A 12879-nucleotide genomic window follows, 5' to 3' on the forward strand; every position below is an offset into this window, starting at 1 on the left:
GATAATTTTTTGGTGTATTTTCATATTTTTTCAATAAATTTTTAAAAAAATTTATAAAAAATTTTCAATTATTTTAATTTTTGTTTTGAAAATCATATTTTAACTTAAATTTTCTTCTCTAAAAATATTTTTCATAAAATTACTGAATTTCTTTTCAAATTTTTTTCAGTTATTTTTTATAAAATTTTAATTTTTCAATTTTTAGCTTTAAATGATCTAAAATCAATTTTTAATTTGAAAATTTCAAAGGAGATTATTAAAAAACAACAAAAATGTTGATCAACGATCAAAAATTGCTAAAATTCTGTCATTTTGTATGAAAATAAGTATTTCAAATTTTTTTTTATTTTGTCCCCCCCCCCCCCATTTTATTTTCAAAAATTTTGGACTTTATTTTTGATTTTCATTTGGAGCGGCCTTATTTCGAGTTTTTTCTTTTCTTTTTTTATCCGTTTTAAATTATTAAACAAAATTTTATTAATTAATTTGGCGAATAAATTTAAATAAATAAAAAAATGGAAATAAAAAAATAAATATTAAGTTTTTTGTTTGTAATTTTTTAAGTTATTTTAAAATTTGAAACTATAATTGAAGAAAAATCATACATTTAGTAAAAAATCCCAAAATAAAAATAGGTATTAAAAAAAATTATTGTGACTTAAAAAACTTTTTTTCCTATATATTTCAATAAAAAATATCTTTTTACAGCAAATTTCTTTTTTTTTGTATGATTTTATCGGAATCTGCAATTTTTCATGATTTTTCAATCGATAAAATTAAAAAAAAAAATTAAAGAGTTTTCCATTTTTTATTTAATTTTTATTTATTTTACCTATTTAAATTTTTAATTGTATTTCGTAAAAATTTTATTTATTTTTTTTTATTTTGATTTATTTATTTATTTTTATTTTATTTATTTTTTGAATTTATTAAGGCGAATATCTAAAGAAAATTTAAAAAAATCAATGAACTAAAGAATTCAGAAAATTTTTTCTCTTCACAAACTTCATAATTTCGAAAATAAACATTTCCAACGTATTTTAAATTCAAACGCTACAAAACGATTCCACTGGAAACACAAAAATCACCGTATTCGAATACTTTTTCGACAATATCAATCACTTGTTGAGTGCCTTTCTGACACTGTGGACGTGTTTCGCCTGCAATGTCCATTAATAAAAATTAATTTTAAATAGATAGGTATTGTTAATAGGTATTAATTAAACGCATTTACGTGAACGTGTCGTGGACATTCAATAAATTCTGAATAAATTCGAGAAAAGCGAACAAAAGCAATATAAAATACTGAAAAAAAGCAATTTTTAATTTTCAAACAAATTGAAATAAAAACCAATAAGAAGTGAAAAAAGGTGAAAGAACATCACACAAAAAAAGAAGATCAATGAATTTACGAAAATCCTACACGTAGTAAAAACAAACCGGATACCTACAGTTATTCCAGACAACATTGAACAATCAAAAATTTTACGGAAAATAAAACACGTAGACAGTGATTTGCAAACTTTGTTGTTTGCAGGAAAGACGTGTGTGTAAAAAACGTGAACAAAAGTGACAAAAAATTTATGTAAATAGTATAATTTTCTTTATCAAGTAAGCCAAAGTTCATTTTTCGGACATACCTTATCACGAACAGCTCGTTTCGCTTCATTTACAAAATATTGACACAATTTCACACAGCCGACTTCCAGATAAATAAATAGCGAAGATTGCTCACTTCAAATGCGACCTTCAGCAGTAATTTTCGTGCCTTGAAACGATATCTTGACTAATTAATGAGAAGCAGATTCACTTTTTCACAATTCGAACGTCAAATGTTGTTGATTCTAAAAGTCAAGCGTAAGGTTAATAATCTACGAAAAAAGAGCGGGTTTTATTGACGTCATCATTTCGATTCTGGGTGAGTCAAAGAATTTCGCTGGTTTGCAAGCAAATTCAAGAGATTTATCTAGAAATTCATATTTCTCAGCTACGTGAGTTTCTGTCTGCTTGTCTTTTATTTACGTAATCAATGCGACTCCTAACAAACCACGTACGACGACGACGACGACATTTCCATGTATTTATCGTTAATTTACATTTATACTTTTATTTTACAATTTGAATCAAGTTTTGCGGCATGATTGTGCAAAATTTGTCTTTTTGAATGAAAAACAGTAATAAATATATGACAAGTTGATCAACTAGTTTTTTTTGTGGATAATTAGGGATTAGTACTTAAAAATTTTAATTAATATTTTTTTCAAAAAAAAAAAAATAAAAATAAATAAAAAAAAATAATAAATATAAAATTTTATTTTATTTGAAAATAAAAAAAAAATTATTTAATATTAATTTTTATTTTATTTAAAATTTAAAATTATAATTAAAATAAAATAATTAATTTTATTTAATTAAAAAAAAAAAATAAAAATTAAAAAAAAAATTAAAAATAATATTTTAAATAAAATTAATATTTTATTTTAATTATTTTTAAATTTTAAATTAAATTAAATTTTAAATTAAATAAAATATTAAATAAAATTTTAAGTAATATAAATTTTATTATTTTAATATTTTTTTTCACAAAATTTTAAAACTCATCAGAATTTTTAAAAAGAAAGTTGATATTAGTCACGTGACCTAATTTTTTTTAGTTTTGTGCAAATTCTAAAGAAAACGATTTCAAAATGAAATATTAAAGTGATTTTATCAAATCCATTTATCAAAGAAGAAAACTGAATAAAAGCTATAAAAAATCACGGGGGGCTTTTCAAAATTTCATAAAATAAATCAAGTTGCCTTAACTAATTGGCGACGAGGGACTACCTACTAAATTATCGACATGCAATGTTAAATCTTTTATAAAAAAAAATTGTAAAAAAACACATGAATTTTTTTTCCTCTGAAAATGTTTCCAATCTGAAACTTTATCGCAGTAAACAATTATTAAATAGAATGTCTCTTCATTTTACTTTTTTACTATACACGTGCCATTCATTAAATTTTCAGAGAGTTTTGATATCATTTATAATAAACAAGTATAAAAATCGTAGAGATAAACCTTATTATATCATCAGACACTGAATTCACACATGTCTGTTCATTTTTATTTTTTTTTCGTGTATACTTATTTATTGTTATTACGTTCATGTACACAAAATTTGTTGAAATTCGTTTGGATCGCAGTCATCGTATTGAATTCAAGGTTATGGTCAATGGCCATACCTTCGTACAAATAAAAAAAAACTCGAAATTATAACCAAAAGTGATCAATTTAAAAATCTAAATACGATTCTCAAGTGAAGATGAGTTGTGACGAAGTATTTTTGATAGGAAAAGTGTTTCAACACTCAATTTTGTATCGTATCGTCGAAAAGTTCAAAGGTCAAAATTGGTATAATTGCACACGTAACATCAAGCGTGACGTTTTTCAATTGGCATTTGGTTCGGAATATCATTGAGCTTGTTTAAACAGTGTTTCTACTGCAATGTAATTACTTGAGTAATAAATTTAATTGTTTTGTCGAAACTAGTGGAAAAAGTTACAAACCTGTTTTAGGAGTGATAAGATAGCATTTAATATCACACACGTTTTGTTTGACTTCCTATTTTTATTGAGAAGCTGAGAATTGAATTGCGACCTTGTTGAATTGCGATAAAAGCATCTCATGATCACCTTAAACGTGAGATAGGAACATCATTTGTTTAGAGACTAAATTTAGACAAAATGTATTAAAATTTTCGACAACTTTTATAGCTTGAGATTTATTAATTTAGATAAATTACTTTCATTAAAAATATGCCAAAAGATAACTGCAAACTTCAGTATAGTTTTTAAAAAAGATTTTAACCTTGCCAGAACATTCAAAACTCATGAAATATATAAAATTATAAATTTTTTGTGTTTTTGTCTGAAAAATCTAAAATGAATAAAAAGAACATCAAATACAAAGAAAAAAGAAGATTGAATAAGACATACCTTAATCAAAAATTCACAAAGAAGCTGCAGAAGAACTCAACTTACGAATAACGGATTACACTTCTAGAAGCCAACAATTTCAATGGAAGAATAAAGTTCAAGTTATGTACTAGCGAATTCATCAATGAAAGTCTTTAGAAAAGAATTGAAATTAAGAACGAATTGAAAAGCATTGTTAGACTTAAGTACAAATGAGAAAAGATGAGGCTTGGCAATTCAATGAAAATCGATTCTTGGATGAAGGAAGTTCGACACCCTCCCGATGATCGCCAGTTTTTTGAAGGAGAACAGAAAAATTATTTAAATGTCGTCCCTAAAAATTTTATTTGTCCTCGTCCTTTCACTAGACCAAGTATGCCATAAGCGATAGATCAAATCGATGTACAACATCCTTGTTTTTATTTAATAAAGAGGAGAAAGAAGTCTTGAGTAATAAAGACAAACCAGAAGATCATTCTTGGATGCAGAAAATGCTATATTCTCCCGATCATCACAAAATTCCTAAAAGAAGAACTACAAATTTATTTTAAAAAGTGCTTGTCATGGTTTTTTCTCATTATCAAGGTCCCAAAAATTTATTCACTGATATTGGGAATGACTCACAATACCAATTACGTACATTGATTGAACCATAAAGGAGATATAACGTCAGAAATAAGGATTCAATGATGCAAAATGATGTGAAGAAAAAATTATCACGAAAAAGTCTGCTGAGAATCGTAGATCAATAATACATTTCAAAAAAACTGACTTCCATATGAATAACAGTTATTTACGAGTGTCATAGGGACCGGGGTTCCATTCATAAATATGTTTTCAAAGATCATAACTTTCTTAATAATGGATCTGAAATCTGATGCTCAGAACAAATATGAATCCCCAGACTGATGTTAAAACCATAGAAGGAGATGCAACCTCAACGGCAAAAAGAGTGCCATTCGTTTTCGATCTGAGCTCAGAACAAATTTGTTTTTAACTAAAATGACAAAGAACGAATCACAAGATTTTAGAGATCAAATTACCTTTGCTCGAAATGAGGCCAATTGAGGCTACGAAACAAGACAAAAAGTAAAATAAATCAACGAATGACAAATTTTGCAACAATTTTCAACACCAAACTACCACAAAAACTCGTTGTAACAAATAAAATAGAATGACCCAAATTGAGTCCATTGGACTTTCACTGACATAATACTTCAGAAGAAACATGTTCGTGGTTTGCATAGCAAGAGATCAAACCAAATTCGAGTAACGAGCAAACAGGTTGTTGTTAAACAGTGGCTCACATAAAATTACTCATGAGTCTGGTTATGTAACTCGGCATGTTGGTTGTGTACGAAGTGTAAATTAAATCTCACTGCTGTTTGTCACTTTTTGCTTGACTGACAATTGAAATCTGGCGAAATCGGAATTTTTATTTTCATAATCCTTAATTTTTCAACTCGCATGTAATGTTACAAGGTTGATTGACACATGTAAAGTTCACTTCATTAAACGGAATCCTTGAAAGAAATTTTGTACCGCATTGCTTGATTCGAGGTCAATAAACATATAATCAGTTGCTCATTTATTTTTGCTTTATTGCGGATATTCGTCAGAAACAGCATGATTTAACAAATTTTTTTTGTGTCTGTGTTTGATAAAGACAAAATGAAGCGAAACGTGTCCACTTGAGATAAGGTGCTATCATTTCATCAGTAATTCTAGTTGAGGCCTAAGTTCTTTTTGTATTTCACAGTTAATTTAAATTAACACAAAAAAGCCGTAGAACAAAATGGAAGCTGAAACAATCACAGAAACGCCTGTAGATGAGCCCTTTTTGGGACCCGTAGATATCGTTTTACTCATCGTTTTGGTAATCGGAGGGGCATGGTGGCTGCTATCGAACAGAAAAAAGGAACAAGCTAGTCAAGTTAAATCATATTCAATTCAGTGAGTGTCCCTCAGAATTTTTTTTTAAGTTAAAAAAAAAAAAATAAAAATATTTTTTATTTTAGACCTACCACAGTTAACACGTTATCTGTGACAGAAAATTCCTTTATTAAGAAACTCAAGTCGTCAGGACGTAGTTTAGTGGTTTTCTATGGATCGCAAACGGGAACTGCTGAAGAATTCGCGGGACGATTAGCGAAAGAGGGCATGCGTTATAAGTTAAAAGGCATGGTTGCCGATCCAGAAGAGTGTGATATGGTGAGTATTTAATTGATTATTTTATCGCTTTATCAGTGCATGTGCGACATGAATTTAATTCGATGAACTTATATTGAGGAGAAAATCAAATATTATGTCACATGTATTAAAATTTTTGAATTGTGATCCAAAAAAAAAAATAAATAAAAAATTAATTTTTAAAAAATTTGAATTTAAAATTATAAAAAATTGAAATTGAATTTTAAATTTGAATTTGAATGGAAAAAATATATTTATAAAAAAAGAAAATATTTATAAAAAATATTATTTTAAAAGAAAAAAAAATAATTTTTATAAAAAAAAAATCCCTTGGAAATTCATTTTTAATCATTTTTAATTTAATCTAATTTTTAATTTAATTTTTTTTAAATTTATTTTTTTTAATTTAATTTAATTTTAATTTTTTTAAATTTAATTCTTAATTTTTTTAATTTATTTTTTTTTAAAATTTAATTAAATTTATTTTTAATTTAAACTAATTTTTAATTAAATTTTTTTTTAGAAAACAAATTTCCATTTTCTTTATATTGAATTTAACTTTTCGACCAATTTTAGTGTAAAAATTATTTTTTAATTTTTTTACGAATATTTTTCAACAAACTTTTCATTTTAAAAATATAAAAATTTTCCAATTTGTCCCAAAAATTAATTATTTTAAATTTTTTTGCCATTTTTTCCTTAATATATTTCTCAGGATATTTTTTGGCCTTTTTTTTACATTAAATTTAAAAAAAAAAAACAAATTCGAAAATTTTGATATAAAATTATCTAAAGATCCAATATTCATAAAATTACGAACAAAAAATCATAACTTTTAAGCTCTTATCTAATTATTTTTTTTTATATTTGCTCAATTAGGAGGAACTTTTGCAACTGAAAGACATTCCAAACTCGCTAGCGGTGTTCTGTCTCGCCACTTACGGCGAAGGAGATCCAACGGACAACGCCATGGAATTCTACGAATGGATTACGAACGGAGACGTCGACTTGAGCGGACTCAATTATGCCGTAAGTTACGCGAATTACGCAATTTATCGATAGAAGTATTAGTAGATGATCTTGAATCGCTGTGACGATGGCCATTTCCTTCTGAGTTGTAGATATCGAGCGTTTAAATTGCCTCTAATTTAATATATGCATTCAGTAATCTCTACAGAGAGGCATGCTTAAACGTCGTAGGTACACGCTAAGTACTCAAACTGACTCGATTTAAGTAGTTTGTGGAAATCAAAAGTATTTCTAGAATAGATTGTCTGTGAATACCTCTTCCGTACTTTCGAGATAATCCAGTTTTTGTATTCAATTGCGACTTTTCAGTGCTTTTGATTTAAAGAAATTTAAGAAATTTTACAGATTTTCATTAAAAAATTAATTTTAAAAAATTTTTATGAAAGTTCAATAAACTTCAAAAAAATTTTTTTAAAGCAAACATGAAATTTCTTAAAAAACTCAAGTGAAGATTTAAAAAATGTAAATTACAAAAATCCCACTGGAAAGGGTTTACGTGATTCGAAATTGATTCGGAATGGTCGTCACAGATGATTTTTCGAACATCCATGCATGTGTTATTTTCGAAATTGGAATACTGAGCTGTCACTAAGTTCTCATTTGTTTACTTCAGCTCGTGTTTCGTACAAAAAAATAACTTTTTGACTTCAATTCACGTAAAATTATCGTAAAATATGAAGACTTGCATCAAAAAATGGCTTAAAAGACAGTTTTGATCACAAAAAAGTCGAAATTATAAAAAGTTCTGTGATTTAAATAGAAAATAATTGAATATTACGATAGGTTATATAATGAAGTCTGTTCTTTGGTTAATTTAAATTTTTATAAAAAGACAAAATGTTTCAAAGAAACTTTAGCTTTGTGGCAAGACAGTATTGCACTTTCATGCTTCCAATTATACATAATTCGAAAATAACGTGCAAAAGGAAGGTAAATTGTTAAAAAGTTTGAAGGAGACGCAAGGTTTTTGAATTTTTTTTTAATTATTTTTTTTTTATTTTTAGGTTTTCGGTTTGGGAAACAAAACTTATGAACATTACAATAAAGTTGCCATTTACGTGGATAAACGTTTGGAAGAATTAGGAGCTACGAGAGTTTATGAACTTGGATTGGGAGATGATGATGCCAAGTAAGCATAATTTTGAAATTTTTAATTTTTAAAAAAATATTTAAAATTTTTAATTTTTTTATTAATAATTTTTTATAATTAATAATTAATTAATTTTAAATTAATTAATTTAAAAAAATAAATTAATTTATTTTTAAAATTAATTTTTAATGAAAAATTTATTTTTTAGTCAAATTAAAATTTTAATTTTTTTTATTTTTTTTTATTTATATAATTTAAAGAAAAAAATTATTCAAAATATTATTAAAATAAATTAATATTTAAGTTTAATTAATTTAAATTAAATCTTTAACCTAATTAAATTAATTTTATTTTTTTTTAATTAGTAATAAAAATTTAAAATAAAATAATTAAATTTATTCAAAAAAATTAAATAAAATTATTTTTAATTTATTCATTTAAATTTTTTTAAATTTAATTTTTAATTTAAATTTTATTCATTTTTTATTTAAAATATAATTTTAATTTATTTAATTTAAAAAAAAAATTAATAATTTTTTTTAACTAATTTTTTCTAGTATTGAAGACGACTTCATCACATGGAAAGACAAATTCTGGCCAAACGTATGTGACTTCTTCGGCATCGAAAGCACGGGAGAAGATGTCATGATGCGTCAATATCGTCTCCTCGAACAACCCGATACATCTCCGGATCGCATCTACACCGGCGAAGTTGCTCGTTTGCATTCGTTGCACACACAACGTCCTCCCTTCGATGCGAAAAATCCCTTTTTGGCTCCCATCAAGGCAAATCGTGAGCTTCACAAGGGTGGCGATCGTTCATGCATGCACATCGAATTCGACATTGAAGGTTCCAAGATGCGCTACGAAGCGGGCGATCATTTAGCGATGTATCCCGTGAACGATTCGAAACTCGTTGAAAAGTTGGGAGAATTGTGCAAAGCTGATTTGAACACCGTTTTCTCGTTGATCAATACTGACACCGACAGCAGTAAGAAACATCCGTTCCCCTGTCCAACAACGTACAAAACTGCTCTGACGCACTATTTGGAGATCACGGCAATTCCTCGAACGCACATCCTCAAAGAATTGGCGGAATACTGTTCGGACGAGAAAGATAAGGAATTTTTGCGTCTCATGGCAAGCACGACGCCCGAAGGCAAAGCCAAATATCAGTCGTGGATTCAAGATAGTTGTCGAAATATCGTTCACATTTTGGAAGATGTGCCATCGTGTCATCCGCCAATCGATCATTTGTGCGAATTGTTGCCGCGCCTGCAACCACGTTACTATTCAATTTCGTCGTCGTCGAAGCAATTTGGCACGACAGTTCACGTTACCGCCGTTTTAGTCAAATACGAGACGAAAACGGGACGCGTTAATAATGGCGTTGCAACGACATTCCTTGCACAAAAGAAACCCTCGGATCCGGAACATTTGCCACGCGTTCCCATCTTTATACGTAAAAGTCAATTCCGGTTACCAACAAAACCAGAAACTCCAATTATCATGATTGGACCGGGTAAGTTGAGATTTGAGGAAAAAATTTAAAATTTTTAATGAAATTTCGATTTTGCTTTTAGGAACTGGCTTAGCTCCGTTCAGAGGATTCATTCAAGAACGGAATATGACACGAGAGGAAGGTAAAACAGTTGGAGACACAATTCTCTATTTTGGATGTCGCAAAAAGAGTGAAGATTACATCTATCAAGAGGTAAGTTTATGACTTTCAATCATCAGAAAAGTTAAAAAAACGACTTTTTTGAATTTAAAATGCAAATTTCGATCTCGAAATGAAAATTTGAGACTTTGAAATGAACATTAATATTTCAAAATCATCATTTAAGTTCTCAAAATGAATTGCTTAGACCTTAAAATGAATTAATTCGACCTCAAAATGAACTCTTTAGTTCATAATAAAAAATTTCGATCTCGAAATGAAATTTTTAGATGTCGAAATGAACATTTTTAACTTTTTAATTGAACTCTAAAGTCTTCAGATGATTATTGAGTTCTTAAAAAGAAATTTTAAAGCATTTAAATGAACTTTTCAATCTCGAAATTAAATCTTTAGGCTTTACAATAAACATCTCGATCTCGAAATGAACTTTATTTGTCTTAAAAATGAAATTCGATCTCGAAATTAATTGCTTAGCCCATAAAATGAACTTTTATGTCTCGAAATGAAATTTTAGTACTCAAAATAAACTTTAAAGCTCTTAAATTAAAAAAATTTCGACTCGAAATGAAAATTTTTAGATGTCGAAATGACCTTTTTAGCTTTCAAAATGAACATCTCGATCTCGAAACAAAATTTTTAGCTCTCAAAATGATCATTTCGATCTCTTTTGGCTTCAAAATGAACAATTTCAATAATTTTATTGATAATTTTAAATTCTTTAAATAATAATTATTTTCTAATATTCCAGGAATTAGAAGAATACGAGAGAAATGGAACCCTCACACTTAAATTAGCGTTCTCGCGAGATCAGGAGAAGAAAGTATACGTAACTCACTTGTTAGAACAAGACGCCGATCTTGTATGGAATGTTATTGGAGAAAACAAAGGTCACATCTACATTTGCGGGTAAGTTTTTTCTAAATTTAACCCAAAAATCAATCAAAAATTTACAAAAAATTGATTTTTTTTCGACAGTGATGCTAAAAACATGGCAACTGATGTGCGCAACATTCTTCTCAACATTATCAAGACCAAAGGTGATATGACTGAAAAAGATGCTGTTCAATACATCAAGAAAATGGAAGCACAAAAACGTTACTCTGCGGATGTCTGGAGTTAATGATACCAAAACAACAACCTACCTACGTCAAAAGATGGAACGCGATCAAATTTTTTTTTATTTAAAATATATCTTGGGAAGTGTGCTTTAAAATTAAAAAAAGAGAAAAAATTAGAAGCAGTATCTGAAAAAGAAACGACTAGAACTAGACGAATAATTTTTAATTTAATGCAAAATTGGGAATAGGGGTCTCACATGACTATCAACAAGCATAAGGAATGCTTTTTATTAAGTTTTTATTTTTAATTTATAAGGTTAGCCAAAATAACACGAACAACTTGTTGATTTTATAAATACCAGTTTTTAGGTGTAATGATTAATTATTATTTATACCATTATATAAGTTTCAATTTATTAAATATAAAAAAAATTTGTATAAAAATGAATTTTCAGTTCTTAAAAGTGCCTTGAATCTTCAAATTTTTTGTTTAATTCGTTTCGAAAAATTAAGAGTAAAAAATAAATAAATTGTAACTAAATGTATGAACTTTTTTTTCTTTGCTTAATTACTAAATGACTGATTTTTTGTGGATTTAGAGATAAATATTGCATCTAAGAGAAAGACTTGCACTTCTCACAACATGGAATTTCGTTATTTATATTGCAGCCACTGAAAAATAAAAGAAAATTTTTTATGAGGTTTGATTTTTGAGTTAAAAACTCGAGCTTTGATATTCGAAATTACAAAATTTTGAGGTTTTATTTAAATTTTTGGTAAAAAATAATTTTTTTTGATGAACATATTTTTAAAAAAATAAATTTTTGATGAAAAATTTATCGTAAAAAAATTTGAAATGATTTTTACGAAATTATTTTTTTGTTGAAAAATATTTTTTTAAAATTATTTACTCTCAAATTCGAGAAAAAATTTAATTTTTCTTTGAAATTTTATTTTTTTTTAATTTTTTATTTTATTTTAAATTTTTTAATTTAAATTCAATATTTTAGACAACATTTATTTTAAATTTTTCGAATAAAAATATAACTTTTGAATAAAAATATCAAAATTTATTCCAATTTAGGAAATTTTTTACAGAAAACTGTTAAAAAAATAATTTTGTCTCAATTTTTGAAGAAATATTAATCAAAAAAATTTTAAAAACATCAAAAATTGTCAAAAAACTAAAAAACTTCGTTTTGTATCTCAAAAAGCTCAAAACTTGTAAAAATTAAATAAAAAATACTTACAAAAACTGAACACAAGTCACACAAATGAACTCGTCACACTTTTCACACGAAACGCCGCACAATTCGCACAGTTCACGAGGACAATTGGCACAATTTCCCGAAATCCGAGAGTAATCATTGCAATTCCGACACATATTTTCCGCTTCTTCTGGTATCTTGATGTGTTCATATCCCTGAATCACTCGTATCTGCCCATTTCCGGAAAGTCTGATGGTTTTATTGTAACTCAGAAATTGATCCGACATCTTCTTGGCTCCATCAAAAAGCAATTGGAGCGTTTTTTGATGAATTTTGACCATTTTTTGTTCGTCATTCAGATTGACAAGGCGCTAAAATGAGCGAAATTTATTGAAATTCATATAAAAAACTATCAAAAAAGTGAAAAATAAAGATTTACTTGATTCACGAAATATTTTTGTTGCACTCCCCATCCATCGGAATTGGCATCTTCGACTTCATCGAACTTGCGTTTGTTTGTTCTTTGATCGCAGATACTCATCATTGTGTAAAAAATTAGTTTTAAATGTTTTTTTGTCTCAAAAAGTATAAAATTTCCTTAATTTTTTTAATTTTCGCTCCAATTTTTGTTTTGATTCGCCTAAAATGACGTTTGCTTTGACAGG

General features: G+C 27.2%; 2 protein-coding genes across 2 annotated transcripts; one reads left to right on the forward strand and one right to left on the reverse strand.

Moving 5' to 3' along the window:
* Window positions 1-1137: 1137 nt before the first annotated feature.
* On the forward strand, window positions 1138-11678 carry LOC134836191 (NADPH--cytochrome P450 reductase). The gene is made up of 9 exons (XM_063851463.1): window positions 1138-1611; window positions 5718-5911; window positions 5977-6169; window positions 7028-7177; window positions 8182-8306; window positions 8825-9789; window positions 9851-9981; window positions 10697-10854; window positions 10924-11678. The coding sequence occupies exons 2-9, from the start codon at window positions 5754-5756 to the stop codon at window positions 11066-11068; spliced, it is 2025 nt and encodes a 674-aa protein (XP_063707533.1). The 5' UTR covers window positions 1138-1611; window positions 5718-5753; the 3' UTR covers window positions 11069-11678.
* On the reverse strand, window positions 11152-12878 carry LOC134836197 (uncharacterized). Its single transcript, XM_063851470.1, has 3 exons — window positions 12654-12878; window positions 12257-12585; window positions 11152-11678 (listed from the first exon to the last, which is right to left on the reverse strand). The coding sequence occupies exons 1-3, from the start codon at window positions 12756-12758 to the stop codon at window positions 11621-11623; spliced, it is 492 nt and encodes a 163-aa protein (XP_063707540.1). The 5' UTR covers window positions 12759-12878; the 3' UTR covers window positions 11152-11620.
* Window position 12879: the final 1 nt, after the last annotated feature.

Source organism: Culicoides brevitarsis, chromosome 3 (assembly GCF_036172545.1).
Source record: "Culicoides brevitarsis isolate CSIRO-B50_1 chromosome 3, AGI_CSIRO_Cbre_v1, whole genome shotgun sequence".
In the NCBI taxonomy this organism is placed as follows: domain Eukaryota; kingdom Metazoa; phylum Arthropoda; class Insecta; order Diptera; family Ceratopogonidae; genus Culicoides; species Culicoides brevitarsis.